The sequence below is a fragment of the Muntiacus reevesi genome, chromosome 2 (assembly GCF_963930625.1).
Source record: "Muntiacus reevesi chromosome 2, mMunRee1.1, whole genome shotgun sequence".
NCBI lineage: Eukaryota > Metazoa > Chordata > Mammalia > Artiodactyla > Cervidae > Muntiacus > Muntiacus reevesi.
Genome location: NC_089250.1, coordinates 71,663,092 through 71,681,752, shown reverse-complemented (window position 1 = coordinate 71,681,752; position 18,661 = coordinate 71,663,092). Strand labels below are relative to the sequence as shown.

Below are 18,661 nucleotides of genomic sequence, written 5' to 3'. Positions count from 1 at the left end.
CACTGAATCCAACAAATGGATACACTGGTGTAACTTCTATCAAGGTATGTTCGTAAAACTCCTGAAAGTTGGCTAATGCCCCTTGCCACTCAACCCCAGTGCCCCCTGCCTTCCAGATGCAACCACTCTTGTGATTTTTCTCCACAAAATGGATTAATCTGTTCTAGAGCTCCGTATAAATGAAATCATCGTATACTATGTACAGTTTTTTGTAAAAGACTTCTTTCATGGGAATAATGTTTTGTGGAATCATTCACATTCTTGCAGGTATCAGCAGTTTGTTTGTTTCATTGCTGTATAGCATTCATACATTGTCTGAATATGCCATAGTTTATCTCTTCTGTCCATGTACACCTGAGCTCTTTCAAGTTTTTAGTTCTTATGAGCTAGGCTGCTATACAAGTTACTTTGTAGGAATAAGTATAACATTTCTTTTGGATAAATATTTATGAATGGTGAAAGAGAACATATGTTTAATTTTATAAGAAACTGCTAGGTCTTTCTTCAGAAGGTATCATTTCATACTTGTATCAACAATGTATGAGAATTTCTATTGCTCCACATCCCAGTGAACATATAACCTGGGGGTCTTTTCAGTTTTTACCACATAGGTGTATATGTAGTGGTATCTCACTGTGGTTTTAATTTGCATTTCCTTAGTACCTAGTGATGTTGAACATCTTTTGATGTATTTGTTGGTCATTTGTATATTTTCTTTTGCAAAGGATCTGTTTAAAATCTTTTTCTACCTCTCCCCTTCTGTGCTGGCTTGAGTTGGAGGGGCTCCAAACAATTCTTGCTTTGGTATTTCCACCTGCCTAATCAGGTGCACATTCATGATGGGCTTTGTAGTCTCTTGGTAAAACTCACAACCATTTTGGCTCTGAAGAGCCAAATTTGGTGTCCGCCAGGTCTAGATATACCCTTAGGCAACCAGAGAGGAAGAGTCAAAAAGATGTCTTTATCTCAGTATACCCTCATTCTACCTACATCCAGTGTTGCTGCCCCACTAGACATGGAACAGAAGGAAGGCTTTGAGCTCAGATGTGAGACAGATGTGGGTTCAAATCGCCACCCGTCTTTAGTCCATATGAGCATTAGCAATCTGAGTGCCACTCTTCCTGCTCTGTAAATGGATGAACCTACTTTCAGGGTTATTGTAAGGATCAGAAATTAGGTGCATGTAGAATCTGGAATGGAGTAAGTGCTTAGTAACTTCTGCAAGCCATTACTCAAAAAAAAAAAAAAAAAAAAAAACCTCTATGAGGTGCATACCTGTGCATGCATGCTAAGTCGCTTCAGTTGTGTCTGACTCTTTTCAACCCTATGGACTGTAACCTGCCAGGCTCCTCTGTCCATGGGATTCTCCAGGCAAAAACACTGGAATGGGTTACCATGCCCTCCTTCAGGGGATCTTCCTGACCCAGGGATTGAACCTGCATCTCTTGCAGTTCCTGCATTGTAGGCAGATTCTCTACCGCTGCCACCAGGGAAGCCCACTCTATGAAGAAGGTACTATTATATTCACTTTACAGATGAGTAAACTGAGGTACATAAACCGAGATAACTGCCTAAGATCACAATGAGTCAGAACTTGAGTCCACACTACCAATTTCAAAGAAAATGTTAAATTAAGGTAGTTGCAATTATGATAATGATTACTTTGTACTTCTACGCTTTGTTTTCTTTTGAAATTGCCTGTCCCCATCACTCAAGATCTACCCACCCCCAGAGAAGACTTACCTTCTCCCTCTCTGGTGCTACAGCCCACTTTATATTTCCATTATCTGTGACCATGTCCCTTCCTGGAAGAACTCTTGGTCACATTAGTATTTCTGTTGCCTAAGCAAGGAAGCTAGCACAGAGTGGGGGCTCAGTAATGTCCGGATGAACAAACAAACTTGACAACCATTCCACATTGTCCCCACATTGCTGTGCTGTTCACAGTATCAAGTCTTGTGCACTTCTGGGGAAGGCTGCAGTGTGAGTCATCCAGGGAATCTTCCACTGAGATGTGGCCCCTCCACAGCACAGGATTCTGTAGGAGGAGGCTGTCTTCTTCCCTCTGCTTCAGGGTCTATGGCAAGCCTGTGCCACAGACAGAAGATGCCACACTGTGGTTTAGAGGCTGAAAGCTGGGCTGCTTGCCTCGGAGTTGGCACCAAGTCATCACCCCCATCTCCAAGGGCCCTCTGTGGCCTCAAAAAAACAGTCGGCCAGAGATGCTGGCTCTGAGGGCCAGCCAAGGCCCTGTGGTTTGGCAGAAGAAGAGATCATTGTCCAAACAGGAAGTGGTCCTGGGGTCTCAGCTGACCCTAGATTTTCCCAGGCAGGGCTGGGGCTCATAGCAGCTGAACTGAAGGCTCCCCGTAGACTCACAAACAATTCCACCCCTCCACAGTGCTGTAGATCTCTCTCCCCAGCCAGGCTCCCTACCCCCATTAGCACTGTATGCCCAGGGTTGTTGACATGTTGATAGCAAACAGGTCAGGCTAGCTTCCCACCATTCACCCTGGATGGGGAGTGGGGGGATACCAGGAACTGAGAAACCCTGAGGAGCTGAGCTGCAGATATCATGGGGTACAGCCCAGGAGAAGGCTCAGCCGCTCAAGTCAGGAGGTTGAGAAGCCCATGTCTTCTGTGTGCAGTGAAGTCATTGGCAACCCAGAAAAGCCACAAAACTTAACAGGAGGCTGGGCCCTAGCCCGGCTTAGTGGATGATCTCAACTTGGACACAGACTTTTAGACAAAAGACGCACAGAACTCCCACCAGTTTTTCAGTAGTACTAGGAAAAGAACTTAAGAACTGTCACTTACAATGGCCCCCTGCAGGGATGGAAGCAAAATGGGGCTATTGGGAAGCCTGCAGCCCTATCACTCAGCCTGAACTGCACAGAGAGCTTTGAGATTTAGGCTAAAGGTCACTGATCCCATGGATGGTTTGATGTATGAAGGGAGGTGGGATGATTTATTTTTCCTAAGATGAAAAATGACTTGATATTCCTTAAGGTTAGGTCCTATAACCCTCCTTTCATTCCATCTTTCCCTGGGTAAGCTCACTGACACCCATGGCACGCTCATCACCTGTACACTGATAACTCATGTATTTATCTTCCAACCCAATTGTTTCTTCTAAATCCCACACTCACAGGTCCAAACGCTTACTCAAAATGTCCTCTTGGTCTCCAAAGCACCTCAAACTCAACATGTCCAAAACCCAATTCATGACCGACTTCTCAAATCTGGCCCTCTCCTAAATTCTCCATGTGGATGAAGAAAAACTCCGAACTATCCTGCAGCACAAGGCAGAAGCAATGGTGACGCCCTTCAGCCAGTCCTCACTCACACCCACTTATCTATAAATATTTCAAAATTTGCCTCCCCAACATCTCTTCATTCCTTCCACTTTTCTACATCCCCCACCTCCACCCTGTCCCATTTTTATCTGGATGGTTGCAACCATCTCCTGGTTTCCAGACATCCACTCTGGTCCCCTCCAATCGGTACATCTCTACAAGGAGTCCTTCCAGCCATTCTTCCCCTCAACTACTCCTACCCCGCCTTCAGATTTCAGCTCAGAACCACTTCCTCCAGGCAAACACCTCGTGACCTTTCTTAATAGGATATTAACTCCTTCCTCAAATGAGTCCTAGCTGCAGTTTTACATTTGGGCCCCAGTAGACCCTGACCCCCTAAGCGTAAGACGGGGTCTTTTGTGTGTGTGTGTCTGTGTGTGCGCTACTACCACATCCCCAAGACCAAACACAGTGTCTTACACATGTTAAACACTGACATTTAATACTTATTGAATGAATGTCACTTGTTTACACTCAGCCTCAACCCAGTCAAACTAATCATCACCACTGTCTTTTGGTTCACTGTTATCTCTTGGGCTTCCCTGGTGGCTTCCCTGGTGGGTAAAGCGTCTGCCTGCAAAGCAGGAGACCTGGGTTTGATCCCTGGGTCGGGAAGATCCCCTGGAGAAGGAAATGGCAGCCCACTCCAGTACTCTTGCCTGGAAAATCCCATGGACAGAGGAGCCTGGTAGGCTGCAGTCCATGGGGTCGCAAAGAGTCGGACACGACCGAGCGACTTCACTTTACTTTATCTCTTGCATGGATTATTGTGTTATGTCTGTCTGTCCGGAGCACGCTCTCTTCCAGTATGTTTTCTAAACTGCAGCCAAAATTATCTTTTTAACGAGAAATGTCAATCACTTGTAATCCTTCATTACTCCCAGTAAAGTTCAAATTTGTAATGTGTAAACTGCTAGTTATCTACCCAATGACGACTGTCCTCTTGTTTCTTAGTAACATAACCCTGATTTTAACAAGACAGCAGGGGGCCCTACTAAAGGGGGGGCTTCTGAGAGGTTTGACAGGAAGTATAGAAATCAGACACATTGGTAATTAAAACTTGAAGGGTTATTATCTTTCCAAAGGCCAGGATTTCCTTTCTTCTAGATAATGCTGTGTCCCTGTAAAATACCTGTAAGTGAAATATTACTCATGTTTCCAAGTTCTGCCAATGAGATGAAAATGGATCCTACTGCTTAGAACTTCCAAATAAGGTTCTCAAAGTGGGAGCAGACACCGACCCGTGCCTTTTTTGCCCATCCTTAATTTCTTCGCCTGCTTTCCACCAGTTTCAAGGACTGGGGACTCAACAGCCATTCTAGACATGAGGTATCAATGAGAATTCCAGCCATGTGCCTTAGATGGCTGAGTAAAAAGAACCAAAAAGGACCTTGGTGTCCAATAACTGTAGAACTTTGGACTTCTTTTATGTGAGGAAACAAAATTTATATCTTAAGTCACTGATATTTTCCTAGCAGTTAAACTGAAACTTGATACTGGCTTTAAAGTATTTCCTCATCTGACCTTTGTCAGATCTTAATCCTCCCTAATCTCCTACTCAACAATTCAGCTATGCTGAATGTTTTTCAGTTCCTCAAGACTATTTCTCTCCATTTAAAGTTCCTCCAAGCTGCTCTTTCTGCCTGGATTACAGCGCCCCCCGCACCACACACACCCCCTCCAGCTAACTCCTTATCCTTTGGATCCCACCCTGAAAACCAGCTCTCCAGTGACCACGTGAGCTTTAAGATGCCCCTCTTTTCTGGTAACAGAAGAGTTCCTCATCATGCTACTCATTACACTCAGAACTGTAGTATTTTCTTGATTTTCTCCTCCCTGAAAGCAGGAAGCCTATCATGTTCGAAACTGTATTCCAAATGCCCAGCTAATTCCAAATAACTCCTTCTGGAATAAACAGAGCAAGTGAATGATGGAAATATGGGCTTCCCTGGTGACTCAGTCGGTAAAGAAGCAGCCTGCCAATGCAGGGGACCCGGTTCAATCCCTGGGCTGGGAAGGTCCGCTGGAGAAGGGAATGGCAACCCACTCCTGTATTCTGGCCTGAAAAGTCCCATGGACAGGGGAGCCTGGTGGGCTACAGTCCCTGGGGTCGCAAAGAGTCAGACAAGACTTAGAAACTAAACCACCACCAGAGAGCTAAAGAAATATATTGGGTTTGATATCTGTCCGATGTGAAAGATGAATGGGAATGTTTGGTATATTGTTATCTGTTTATTATCCACAACGTGCCCTGTTCCAAAAAGGATGGAAGGAAGCAGGATGGCTGCAGGACCATCTCCCTGGGAGTGTTAAGGAGTTCACATCCGCTTAGGAGACTCAGGACAGTCTGGAGGAGGGAAGAGTGCTAAGAAAAGCAGTGGCATCTCATCCTATCTCATCTTCCATCTCCTCACTAGTGGGCCCTACTTTAGGAGTAAGCCAAAACCATGGTATTTTCTTGATTTTTTTTCTCCTCCATGAAGGCAGGGCGCCTGTCTTGTTCAAAACTATATTCCAAATGCCCAGCTAATTCCAAATATTCTAACGAATAGCGGAAGGATGCAGCAGGGGAAGGTTAGCAGTAAAGCAGGAGCGGGTTAATTCCCAGGAAGGCACACCATCCCACCCTCCTTTCCTCCCCCTGGTGCCTACTGCCGTAAAGAGTCTGGTCTTCTCCGAAGGGCTCTGGCCGGGCCTGGGGTCTCCAGTGGAGACGAGGCAGCTCACACAGTCTGTAGGTGGGGGCCCACTGCTAGCTGCAGGCTCCGGGCTCTGCCCCGCCGTCATGGCCTCCATCCCCCTCCTCGTCAGACTGTACCAGGGGCGTGTCTGCTCCGCCGTCACTGGCATCGGGGCTGTGCGGGTTGGTGGAGGAGTCTGAGGACGAGGAGGAAGTACGAGATGTCGTCCGGTCTGGCGTGGGCACCGGCAGGCTCGGCGCCTCAGGACAGTCGTCCGCCCCTGCCCAGAGGGAAGAGCCAGTCACGGCCACGAACAGGGGTTCAGAGGACTCTCGGAGAGGATGAGGCCGGGAGACCCTGAGGCCCAGGGAGCTGGCCAGTCACCCCGCCAGTCTCCTGGCTCCCAGTTCCCCTCACTTCACTAAGCTCTAGAGTCGAATTAATCAAGTTGCAAGTTCAAGTTCTAGCTACGTCACTTCACTTCCACGCTACTGAGAAGCTTTGGGCAAGTCACTTCCCCTCTCAAGGACTCTGCTCCTCCTCTGTAAAAAAAGGGCGCCAACATTCCAGAGGGGTTCTCAGGACAAAATGTGAGAATGTCTGGCACACACACACACAAAATGTCTGGCACATAATATGCCATCAATAATAGCAGCACTTTTAAGTAAGACAGTATCCACTAATATCTTACAGGTTAAGCATGTGGGCTTTGGAGTCAAGACAGCCACGGTTCGAATCCAGCTTTTCCACTTTCTGGCTCTGTGACAATTTCTCTGAGTCTAAAATCCTTCTTTCATATACATATATATATATATATATATATATAGTATGACATGCGAGATCTTAGTTCCCCAACCAGGGTTCGAATCCATGCCCCCTGTGGTGGAACGCACAGAATCTTAACCACTGGATCACAGGGGAAGTCCCTCTAATGTCTTTCTTTATAAAATGGGAATAATCCCACCAGCCCTAATAGGACATAGTAAGGATTGAGATAATACATGTAAAATTCTTTAGCACGGTATTAGAAATCTAATAAAGTGCTAAATAAATATTAAGATGACTAAAACTGCTTCAGTTGTCTAAAGATCATATTTTTACATTATTTATTATGTTAACTAATTACATTGATTTCACAAATAAAAAAATTGACAAAGACTAAGGCAGTTGGGCCTTTTGAGAGGTTTGGATTAGGAATCTGTAACCCAGCTTCCCCCAAGGTCAGCTTCCCTAAAATCAGGACAAGCAGCTGCTTCGTGGGTGGAAGAGCCCACGCCCAGCCCCTCCGTGCAGACTCCCCCACCCAGCTTTGACATCCAGTTCTGACTGACCAGTGCCCACGGGCCCAAAGCAGAGGGGCATACCAGACGTCTGGGGGGTTGGTGGAGGGTCTTCGCAAGGCAAGAACACGTCTGCTCCATCTTGATCCCCCAGGTCGATAAGCTCCACTTGCTCAAGTGTGTCCACATTCACCTCCATGGATGAGATACTACCTATGGGGGCTGCAGATCAAGAAGGGGGCAAGTTGGGAGGAGCCAGGCCAACACTGATCGGATGGTCAGAGACATCTGTCAGGTCTGGAGATAGACATTTACATGGCCCAGAAAACCATCGGGGTGGGGGGTGGGGGACCAAGGTCCAGGACTATAGGACTTCCTCCCTGCCCCGCCCCAGTCCCTTTTCCCAGGACTCAGAACTCACGTCTGTGCGACTCAAGATGCAGGTGGGACAGGGGAAAGACAAACTCCGTCTCAGGCTGTAAGATGTCCTCGAAGAATTTCTGCCGCTCCCGAAGCCGGAGCTGCTGGCGCTCCAAGGCTGCCCGCGGATTTGGGTCCATGTCAGCTCCTGGAATAGCAAGGAGAGCTGTGAATTGGAGAGGGGACTCCGTTGGGGGCCTGGGCTTGGGGAGTCCCCCTGCAGCCAGGATCCCAGCAGTGGGGCCTCTGGCTGCAGCCTGGACACTCCTGGACTTGACTCCCTCTTTCCCTTCCCTGAAACAAAGTCCACTACCACAAAGTTCAAGTCTCACGCAGAGGCAGGGCTGACCCTAGCTCGACAAAGGGGATGTTAGTTCCAGGCACAGCAAGAGAGGCTCCTCTGTATTCAGGGAACACAGCCAATGGCCACGTCTCAGGATCATGCCCTTCGGAGAGGGGCTGGAGGGGCTGGCTCAGCTCAAATGGGGGAGGCATTTTTTCCGCTTAATGGACCCAGCCTCTCCTCGGAAGGCGGGGAGAGAGGACAGAATCTCAGAGAGGAAGGTCCCTTCCTCCAGTGCTGCAACTCCGGTTCCCCCCCTCCCCCACCATCCTTTAAAAACCAGACAAAAGCTAAAGCACCCTCCTCCTACTCTCTCTCTCTCTCTCCACACACACACACACACTATCACCTGCATCCCCTCCAAACCCTGCTCTTAAGTCACAGACTTGACTTCTAGACTTGGCTCTGTCCTTAAGGAAGACATCTTTCTAGCCTCAGTCTCCGCATCTGAAAATGGCATCGTCCTCCTACCTGCCTCTAAACACAAGGCACAGCTCCTGAGGGTGTTCTGTAAAAACCTTCTGCGGTCCCCGAGCTATTTAGAGGACATCATCTCTTCTCTGCCTCCCACAGCTCTTGATTTGCGCTCCTCTCTGACACATCTCACTGGCCGATCTCCCCACTAGTCAGCGAGTAGCAACTGGAAGGGTGCGATTCAGCCCAGGCCCTCTAGCCCCCCGTGCTGAGAGCTTTCCAGAACCCCCTTCACTCCGATTCGCTCCGCATCCCTTCCTGAGCCCATCACCGGAGGCAAGGCAGTATCTAGCTGGAGGACCAGATCGTCATCCTCCGCAGACTGCCTTCCCCGCCTCATCTGGACTCGGCATATCCGAGATCCTGGCCAGTCCACTGGGCGCTAAGGGTGGGCCACGAGCGATCCAAACCCCCAGAGGGGCCAGGCAGGGCCAAGGAAGTGGAGGGAGACCATGTGGCCAGAGCTGGCAGCGAAGGAGGGAGACACTGACGCTGATTCCTGGGAAAGGCTCTTAGTGCTGCCGCCCAGGTCACAACGCTAAAAATACCCAGGGCCCCTGGGGCTGTCTGCTCCGGCAGGGGGTGGGGGGGCGGGGAAGGGCGAGCAAGAGGATTGGGGAACCGGAGGGGACCACGGGCTCCGGGACGCCCCCCTCTCTTTCTCTCTCTCCCCCTCAATCCCCGGAGACTGGAGGGGGCTGCCCGCCCGGGGCGCCGCGGAGCTAAGGGCCGGGGAAGGGAAGGGGGTTGTTTACGTAACTGAAGGTGCAGGGGAGAGGGGTGGAGGGAGCTGGAAAGATTTGGGGGGTCGAAGGCGGCCAGGGGCCCGGCCCGTGGTGCAGAGAGCTCCCTCTCGGTCCTGCCCCACCCAAAGTGGAGTCAGTGCGAGCGAAAGAATTCCCTAAAAGGGGACACGCCGCGACCCTGGGGGAAGCCGGGAAGACGGAGGGGGGCCCCCGGGGACTGTACTCCCGCTCGCCTCCCACCCCCGACCCCCGGCCTCTCGCGGCACCTGCGCCCGCCCCGCGGAGCCCCTACCTGCCGCGCCCGGCGCCCCCGCTGACTCAGACTGTCCGCTCCGGCGCGGCGGCGGCGGCGGGGGCGTGGGAGCGGGCCGCGCCGGCCGGGGTGGGGCTGCGCCGCCGGGTCTCCCCGGGGACGGACGGGCCCCGGGAGCCGGGAACGAGGAAGCGGCGGCGGGCGGAAGTGGGGGAGGGGCGGCGGCGGGCACACGCGCTCCTCGCAGGGTGCCTGGCGGCCGCCGGGAGCCCCCACGGGCGCGGGCGCTCGTAGTTCCAGGGCGGGCAAAAAGTTCCAGGCACGCGTCCCGCCGCCCCGCCACTCGCCGGGCCCCCTGGATGCTCCGCCCGGCTCCGCGCACTCCAGGACACTTGCTGCGCCCCGCCGGCCCGCGGGGACACGGCCCCCCGAACCCCGCCGCTCCCCGACCCCCCGGGGGCCCCGACGCAACCTCCGCGCGCCGACACCCGGACTCCCCGGCACCCTCGGCCACGCTCCGCACTTTGAGGCGCGCACCCCTCGAGAAGGCGCTCGCGCGGGAAGAGGGTCTGGGGACCCGCGGCTGCCCATCAAGGCAGGTGCACAGCGGCGGGGGCCCCCTGCCCCTGGGACTCACCCCCACAGCCCACGGTTCCTGGCTCTGGGACGATCAGAGCCGCCGCCCAGCTTTCCAGAGCACTGGGCGGGGTGGGCGCCGGGACAGGGCGGGTCGGGGGTGGAGGGGTGGGCCGCTGCGCCGCGCCCCCTGACGCCGGCGGGGAGCCAAGTCCTCCAGAGTGCCGAGAGGGGCGCTGCACGTCCCGGCCGGCGCGGGTGGAGGAGTGAGACGGAAACCGTGGGCCCAGAGGGGAAAGGCTTGCCCCTCTCGCGGTGCCTCCCGGCTCAGTCTAGGGCCAGACGCTCCTCCTAGACCGAGGCTCTCTGTTCATTCTCGTTCTCCTCCTCCCTTCCACCCTGCGCCCGCATGTAGATCCAGAAACCTCCCGGTTCGGGGTGCGGGGCCGTCGGTCAGAGATGCTTCTGCCGTGGGGTTACTCGATCCTTCATTCAGCAAACATCCACGAGCAAGCCAGAAACTAGGAGTCATCCCTGCCTTCTCCCTGTCCTTCTCTGTCCACATTAAAATACATCTCCATTAACTTCGATTCTCTTTCCCAAATAATCTTCGCAACCCACCGTTCGTCTCCGTTTCCACCACCAACCCTCGCTCGGCTCCATTCTCTCTGGTTTTCTGGTTCCCTGGTCCTGCTACGCTCCGTCCCCCACAGCAGTGAGTCATCACTGTAGAGTCCAGAGCACTAACCAATGACCCACATGGTCATTTCAACACGCAGGTCCGAGAGGGGTGAAATGGGGAGGGAGGGGACATGTGTATACCTATGGCTGGTTCATGTTGATGTTTGGCGGAAACCAACACAATACCGTAAAGCAATTATCCTTCAATTTAAAATAAATAAATGTTTGAGAAACACACAGGTCTGCTGCGCCACCCTTTGTGAGAATGAAATCCGGGTGCTGATAAAATCCGGGTGCTGATATCTAAGCTTAAATCCCTCCTTTGTCAGAATGAAAAGCAGGTGCTGGTATGTGAGCTGAGTCTTAAATGAGTTCAACTGGCGGAGAAGAGGGGGAAGGGCATACAGTAGGCAGGAGCAGAGCGTGGGGCGGGGGGGGGGGGTTGTGTGTGAAGAGTTGTGACCCATTCAGGCTTCTCTGTCAGGGGATCAGCACTCTGTACAAATACCTAAAGTTCTGCCTCTCCTATTGTACTGAGACCTCCAAACCATCCTGGGAAATAAATACAGCAGGCAACTTTCCCATTATTTTACAAGCAAGGAAACTAGTTTGTGGCCAGCAACAAGTGCAGTAGTCAGGAGCACAGGCCTGGGAACCAGGCCCTCTTGAGTTGTAAACCTAGCTCTGGTGTCTAGCCAGCTGTGTAAACAATTTCTCTGATCCTTGCTTTCTTTGCCTATTAGGTAGGAATAATTAATCCCTACCTCCTGTGAGATAATTCATAAAAAATGCTAAGTGCAAGTCTTGGCACTCTGGAGATGCTCAGTAAACATTAGCTGTTTTGATTGTAATCGCTCCTGAGAAATGGAGGCAACTGCTTTCTTCCACGAATTTCTGAAATTATAGGAAGTATGCGCTAATCTTCTACAGAGCTTATTATGTGCCTGTCACTGTTCTAAGTGCTTTGCATGTATTAACTCTTTTATTCCTCTTAATAATCCTGTGAGGTAAATGCTGCTTTTCACTTCCATTTTACAGGTACAGAAACTGAGACATAGAAAGGTGAAGGGACTTGTCCAACTGAGTGATGGAGCAGGAATTTAAAGCCAGGGTGGCTCAGCAGCAAAGAATTTGTCTGCAGTGAAGGAGACCCAAAAAACATGAGTTCTAAATCCCTGGGGGAGGATCCCATGGAGAAGGAGATGGTCACCTGCTCCAGTATCCTTGCCTGGGAAATTCCATGGACAGAGGAGCCTGGGGGGCTACAGTACAAGGGGTCGCAAAGGGTCGAACACGACCCATCACAGCACAGCACAGGGCTCCACAGCCTGTGCTTAAAACCACGACTCGCAGTCTGCTCCCCTTTGATCCTGTCGCAGTTTTCATCTTCCAAGAAATATTTTGGTCAGTTTCACTCATTAATGGATGGAGTAGATACTTGGTCCCAGTTTTGAGCACAGAGGAATGAGGCCAAGTCAAAAGTACAGTGGCTAAGAGCCCAGTTCCCCCTTTTCAGGCCTATCCTTGAGAACAGGAATACATGGATTATTTTGAGCTGCCCGCAGCATGGTAACAGATCAGGAACCTCTCTGTCCCTTCTGTTTGCCAGGTATTTGCCACATAAAAGGGTGGAGGTGGGGGAAACAGCCAGGTTAGAAATAATTTAGGGGCTAAGCTGGAAGGGCCTTTGCCAACAAAGGTCCAATCAGGTTCGACTAGTCAAAGCTATGGTTTTTCCAGCAATCATGTATAGATGTGAGAGTTGGACTATAAATAAAGCTGAGTCGCCGAAGAACTGATGCTTTTGAACTATGGTGTTGGAGAAGACTCTTAAGAGTCCCTTGGACTGCAAGGAGATCAAACCAATCCATCCTAAAGGAAATCAGTCCTGAATATTCATTGGAAGGACTGATGCTGAAGCTGAAACTCCAATACTTTGGCCACCTGATGCGAAGAACTGACTCATTTGAAAAGACCCTGATGCTGGGAAAGACTGAAGGCAGGAGGAGAAGGGGACGACAGATGAGTTGGTTGGATGGCATCACTGACTCAATGGACATGAGTTTGAGTAAACTCTGGGAGTTGGTGATGGACAGGGAGGCCTGGCGTGCTTCGGTTCATGGGGTCACAAAGAGTCAGACATAACTGAGCAACTGAACTGAAGTTGAAAGGGTGTAAGTCACCCAGGCAGCAGACCTAAGCGTGGACGGCAGGAGTTAAAAGGAGCAGTGAGAGAGTAGACGGTTTATACTTCTGGCTTCCATCTAGGATGCTGAAAGCTGGGAAGAGCATCCTACCACACTAAAAACAATTTTTTTAATTGTTAGGTAATTTGTAAAATTATTAGTTTTGTTGACCCCATCAGTGAGCTGAGATTGCCGAGCAACTGATTAACCTGAATTATTCCAGAGAAGGGCAGTCACCTCCAAGAAGTAGGATATAGGCACTGGCACACCTATGAAGTTGGAGAAAAGCAATGTCTCCATGCAAACAGGTAAGAAGAGATCAACTACAAGTTTTATTGCTAAAGGCCTGATGCGACTATGAGAGGATAGAATCTATGGGAGTCACAGACACTAAAAGTAATCATAGAAACAAATAAAACAAACCAAAACCAAATTTTGTTCAACTCCTGACAAGATTGACTCAATTCTCTACACTAACAGCCTAAGAAGAAGAGATATAAAGATTTCCAAGCAAAAATAATACTGAGCTCAGTCTCTGCTGTTCTACACATTATGTTCAGAAATAAAAAAGTTACAACACACACATAAAAAGGAACATAACAAAAACAAAACAAAACAAAACCCTATTTGTCAAGAGACAAAGCAATCAACAGAACCAGACTCCAGACTTAGATAACTCTCTGGAGTTATCTGCCAGAACATTTAAACAACTAAAACAGGATATAAAAGACTGTGTTGGAAAATATGGACAACCTACAAAAACAGAAGGGGACTGTTAGCAGAGAGGAGTATAAAAAGGAGTCATATGGAAAATTCTAGAAATTTTTAAAACATGTACCAGATTCAAAGAATGCCCTTGTAGGCCTTATCAGTAAACTCAACACAGCTGAGGAAAGAGTCAGTAAACTTTAAGATAGGTCAAGAGAGACTACCCAAATGGAAACAGGAAAGAGTGAAACAAAACAAAGAAACCCAAAAGAGGGATCTCCCAGGTGGTCCAGTGGCTAAGACTCTGCACTCCCAGTGTAGGCAGCCTGGATTCAGTCCCTGGTCCGGGAACTAGATCCCACTTGCTGCAACTAAGAGTTTGAATGCTGCAACTAAAGATCTCGAATGCCACAATAAAGATCAAAGATCCTGAGTGCCACAAGCAAGACCTGGTGCAGGCAAATAAGTATTTTGAAAAGCCTAGAAGATCCAAAGCTAACACCAGCATAATTTGAATCCCACCCACCCACACACACACACACACACTACTAATAGAAATAATGGTCAATAATTTTCCAAAAATAATGAAAGGACCACAGAGCCAAGAAATGCACAGAATCCAAAAAAATATTAAATACCAGTAGAGAGGACTTCCCTGGTGGTGCAGTGGATAGGAACCCACCTGCTAACGCAGGGCACACTAAAGTTCTGATCTCTGGTGTGGGAAGAGTCCACATGCTACCGAGCACCTAAATCCACGGGCCAGAACTACCGAGCCGCGTGTCGCAACTCCTGAAGCCCACGCACCTGGAGCCTGTGCTCCGAAGCAAGAGACACCACTGCAATGAGAAGCCTGCACACTGCAACAAGAGAAAGCCCGCTTGCAGCAGCTAAAACCCAGCACAGCCAAAAATAATAAATAAATAACAATTTTAAAAAGCAGACTTCAAAAGAAGGATTGTTACCAAGGATGAAGAGGAACATTACCTAATGATAAAAGGTTGTTCATTTCAGCAAGAAGACTTAGCAATCATAAATGTGTATGTGTACATCTAGTAACAGAGCTTCAAAAGCATGAGCTAAAAATAGACCTAAAATAAGAAAGAAAAATCCATAATACAGTTAGAGGATTCAAAGCTTCTCTCTCAGTAATCAGTGAAACAAGTAGACAGAAAGAAAAAGTAAGAATACAGAAATCCGGAACACTGTTAACTAGCTGTTCTGATTGACATTTTTATAGCACTTTACCAGCAGAGTAAATATTCTTTTCAACTGCACAAAAACATTCACCAAGATACATCATCTTCTGGGCCATAAAACAAACCTCAACAAATTAAAAAATTTAAATCATAAAAAACATATTTCGTGACTATAAAAGAATGAAAATATAAATAACAACAGAAAGAGATCTGGGAAACACCCCAATACTTGAAATAAAACACAAGACTTCCAAATAACCTGTAACGAGTCAAAGATAAAGTCCAAAAGGAAATTAGAAAAATATCTTGATTGAATAAAATTGAAATGTTGCAACCAGCCACCAAAAAAGCTCCCAATGTTCCTTGCCTTCTGTTTATTCATACTTTTGTATAGCTTCCTTCTGCACGCTATCAAAGTTATTCTATGTGACCAATAAAACACGCCAGATGGTACATCATGTCCATAAAAAATTTTTAAAGACCACAACTTCCATCATGGGTGTGTATTCTCTCTGTCGTTTGGATCACTCACTCTGGGGGAAGCCAACTATTATATTTTCAACAGCCCTATGGAGAGGCCCACAAGGCAAGAAACTGAAGCTCCAGCCAACAGCCAGTGAAGAACAGAGGCCAGCCAGCAATCCATGAGTGATCATGGAAACTGACTCACTGACCCCAGTAGAGCCTTAGGATGACTGGAGCCTTGGCCAGTAGCTTGGCGGCAACTTCAGCAGTGACTGAGGCAGAACCACCCAGCTGGAGCAGTCCTGGATTCCTGATGCCAGAACCTTTGGGATGATAAGTGCTTCTTGTTTTGAACTGCTAAATTAACACGCTTGGGGATTTGGGTATTTGGGTATTGTAACAGCACTCTGAAGTGTGGGAGTAGCAGTGGACCGACCTAGACTCAAGAAGAGTGTGCCGAAAGCTCAACATGCTTTGAAAAGGCTGCGAATAGAAGCCTCGAACCCGGGCCTCCTGCACTGGGAGGGCGAAGTCTTACCCACTGGACCATCAGGGAAGTCCCCGCCCAGCATTTTTTTTTTAATTAACTTATTTATTTTAATTGGAGGCTAATTACTTTACAATATTGTAGTGTACATTGACATGTACATTGACATGAGTCAGCCATGAGTGTACATGTGTCCCCCATCCTGAGTCCCCCTCCCACCTCCCACCCCATCCCATCCTCAGGGTTATTCCAGTGCACCAACCCTGAGCACCCTGTCTCATGCATCGAACCTGGACTGGTGATCTATTTCACATATGATAACATACATGTTTCAATGCTCTTCTCTCAAATCATCCCACCCTCGCCTTCTCCCACAGAGTACAAAAGACTGTACTTTACATCTGTGTCTCTTTTGCTGTCTCACATATAGCCTGCGCAGCATTTTAGACTGCATTTAGTGAGAGAGGTGGGGCTTCCCTGGTGGCTCAGTGGTATAGTATCCACCTGCCAATGCAGAGACCTGGGTTCCATCCCTGGGTCAGGAAGATCCCCTGGAGTTGGAAATGGCAACCCACTCCAGGATGCTTGCCTGGAGAATCCAAGGACACAGGTGCCTGGCAGGCTACAGTCCATGAGGTTACAAAGAGTCGGACATGACAGCATGTGCACACTCAATGGGGGGGCGGGGGCCGTGGGTGGAGAGGAATACATCTACTCCATCTTGTTCAGAACCAGAAATCCTTATTTTATGTTCTCTTTAACCCTGTAAGTCCAAGTGAGAATACTTCTGGATATAGAATTCTTTTAAGATCTTGTGGGTCACTGTGAGTCTTATTCAGGTCCATGCTATTAGACAAAAGCTATGCCTGCGATTCCTCTGAGATAAGCCTTTCTCTTAGGCTTCTGCTGAATTGGCTGACAGTCAACACCCTTGAGCTTTTCTAGGATTCCTCTTGCTTGATTCAGAGGATCTGTGAGGCACACCCATCATTCCTTTTGAGGTCTTTTATCTGACTGAAGACTACTCTACTGCATTGCCTGAAATCTTCCTGAGATGCACACAAAAGATTTGATAGTTACATTCTCACTTTCCTTTGACCATGTTTTTCTGGTGCTGCTGTGGATTTGAGCTTTGCTGGGAAACCATTCTTTAAATATACCATCATTTGCCAGGTAGAGGGGCTGAGAATTTTCGACCACAAAGTCCTGGCTCCTTCATGTTTAACAGTTCTTCCTTTTAGCTCAGGATTTCTCAACCTCAGCCCTATTGACATCTCAGGCAGGATAATTATTTTTATTTATTTATTGGTTGTGCAGGGTCTTCATTGCTTCCTGCAGGCTTTCTCTAATTGCAGTGAGTAGGGGATGCTCTCCAGTTCAGTGCACAAGCTTCTCCTTGACGTGGCTCCTCTTGTTTTGGAGCATGGACTCTAGATGTGTGGGCTTCAGTAGCTGCAGCACACTGGCTCGAGAGCTCGGGCTCAGTAGTTGTGGTCCATGGGCTTAGTTGCTTCATGACATGTGGAGTCTTCCCAGACCAGGGATGGAACTCATGTCCCCTGCATTGGTGGTGCATTCTTGTCCACTGTACCACCAGGGAAGTTCCAGGAGGGAGGAGGTGGTGTTGAGAGGGGTTTGCGCATTATAGAACATTCAGCAGCATCCCCAGACTCAACTAACTAGATGTCAGTGGCAACCTCTCCAGGTCTGACAACCAGAAATGTCTCCAGACATTGACAAAGGTCTCCCCAGGAGGCTCCATCACTCTCACTTGAGAACTGCTGCCATTTCCCTTCCACCTCTTATGTTTTACTATAAGCAGCAAGAAGACAGCAAGTTGCACCTTTAACACATGATTTGGAAATATCTTTAGCTGAATCCCAGGCATGCTTTCTGCCTTCCACTTTACCCCACGTGCCACAATGGAGAGCCGGCACAGTCAAATAAATACAAGAGAGGAGATCAATCCTAAGAGTTCTCATCAAAAAAAAAAAGAGTTCTCATCACAAGGGGAAAACAGGTTTGTTTGTGTGTTTGTTTGTTTTTAAGTAAACAGATGTGGGAAGAAAATATCTGCAAATCACACATCTTACAAAGGGACTCATCTAGTCTGTATAAAAAACACTCAAAACTCAACAGTGAAAAAACAAACAATCCAGTTGAAAATGAGCAAAAGATTTGAACAGACATTTCACCACAGAGCATACAGAGATGGCAACACATTAAAATATGCTCCACATCAATAGCCAGTAGGAAAATGCAAATTAAAAGCACTGTGCATCCATTTTATACCAGTTAATTAAAAGTTAGTGACCATACTAAAAGCAGGTCAGGATGCAGAGAAGCTAGACCGTTCAAACCTTGCTGATGGGAATGTAAAATGATATAGTCCCTCTGGAAAATAGATCAGCAGTTCCTTAGAAAAACTAAACACATATTTACCATGTGATCTGGCAATCATCCTCCTTGACATTTATTACAGAGAAATGAAACTATGTCCCTGTAAAACCTGTACATGAGTGCTCCTGCCAGCTTTATTTGTAACAGCCCTAAAACAGAAACAACCCAAATGTTCTTCAGTGGGTGAATGGTTAAACAAATCATGGCACATTCATACCATGGAATAATACTCAGCCAAACAGGAACAAATTATTGATACACACAACTGGATGGATATCAAGAGCATTCTTTTGAGTGGGGGGTGGGGGGAAGCACAAGGCTTGAAATGTTACTTATTGTATTATTCCATTTATATAGTATAATGTTGTTGAAATAACAAAAATATAGAAATGGAGATGGGTTGCCA

At 48.3% G+C, this 18,661-nt stretch overlaps 2 protein-coding genes across 3 annotated transcripts in view; both read right to left on the bottom strand.

Moving 5' to 3' along the window:
* Positions 1-5,556: 5,556 nt before the first annotated feature.
* On the bottom strand, positions 5,557-7,877 carry DBNDD2 (dysbindin domain containing 2). Of its 2 annotated transcripts, none has more exons than XM_065922065.1 (3): positions 7,739-7,877; positions 7,402-7,539; positions 5,557-6,233 (listed from the first exon to the last, which is right to left on the bottom strand). In XM_065922065.1, the coding sequence occupies exons 1-3, from the start codon at positions 7,875-7,877 to the stop codon at positions 6,109-6,111; spliced, it is 402 nt and encodes a 133-aa protein (XP_065778137.1). In that variant the 3' UTR covers positions 5,557-6,108. The 2 variants fall into 2 exon arrangements, with proteins under 2 accessions (XP_065778137.1, XP_065778136.1); XM_065922064.1 differs by having other exon boundaries at positions 5,560-6,317.
* SYS1 (SYS1 golgi trafficking protein) overlaps positions 7,746-18,661 on the bottom strand; it is a 32,821-nt gene continuing 21,905 nt past the window's right edge. Inside the window, exon 4 of the mRNA XM_065922068.1 lies at positions 7,746-7,885. Coding sequence (XP_065778140.1) covers positions 7,879-7,885 — 7 coding nt within the window. The 3' untranslated portion in view covers positions 7,746-7,878. The remainder of the gene's footprint in view (positions 7,886-18,661) is intronic.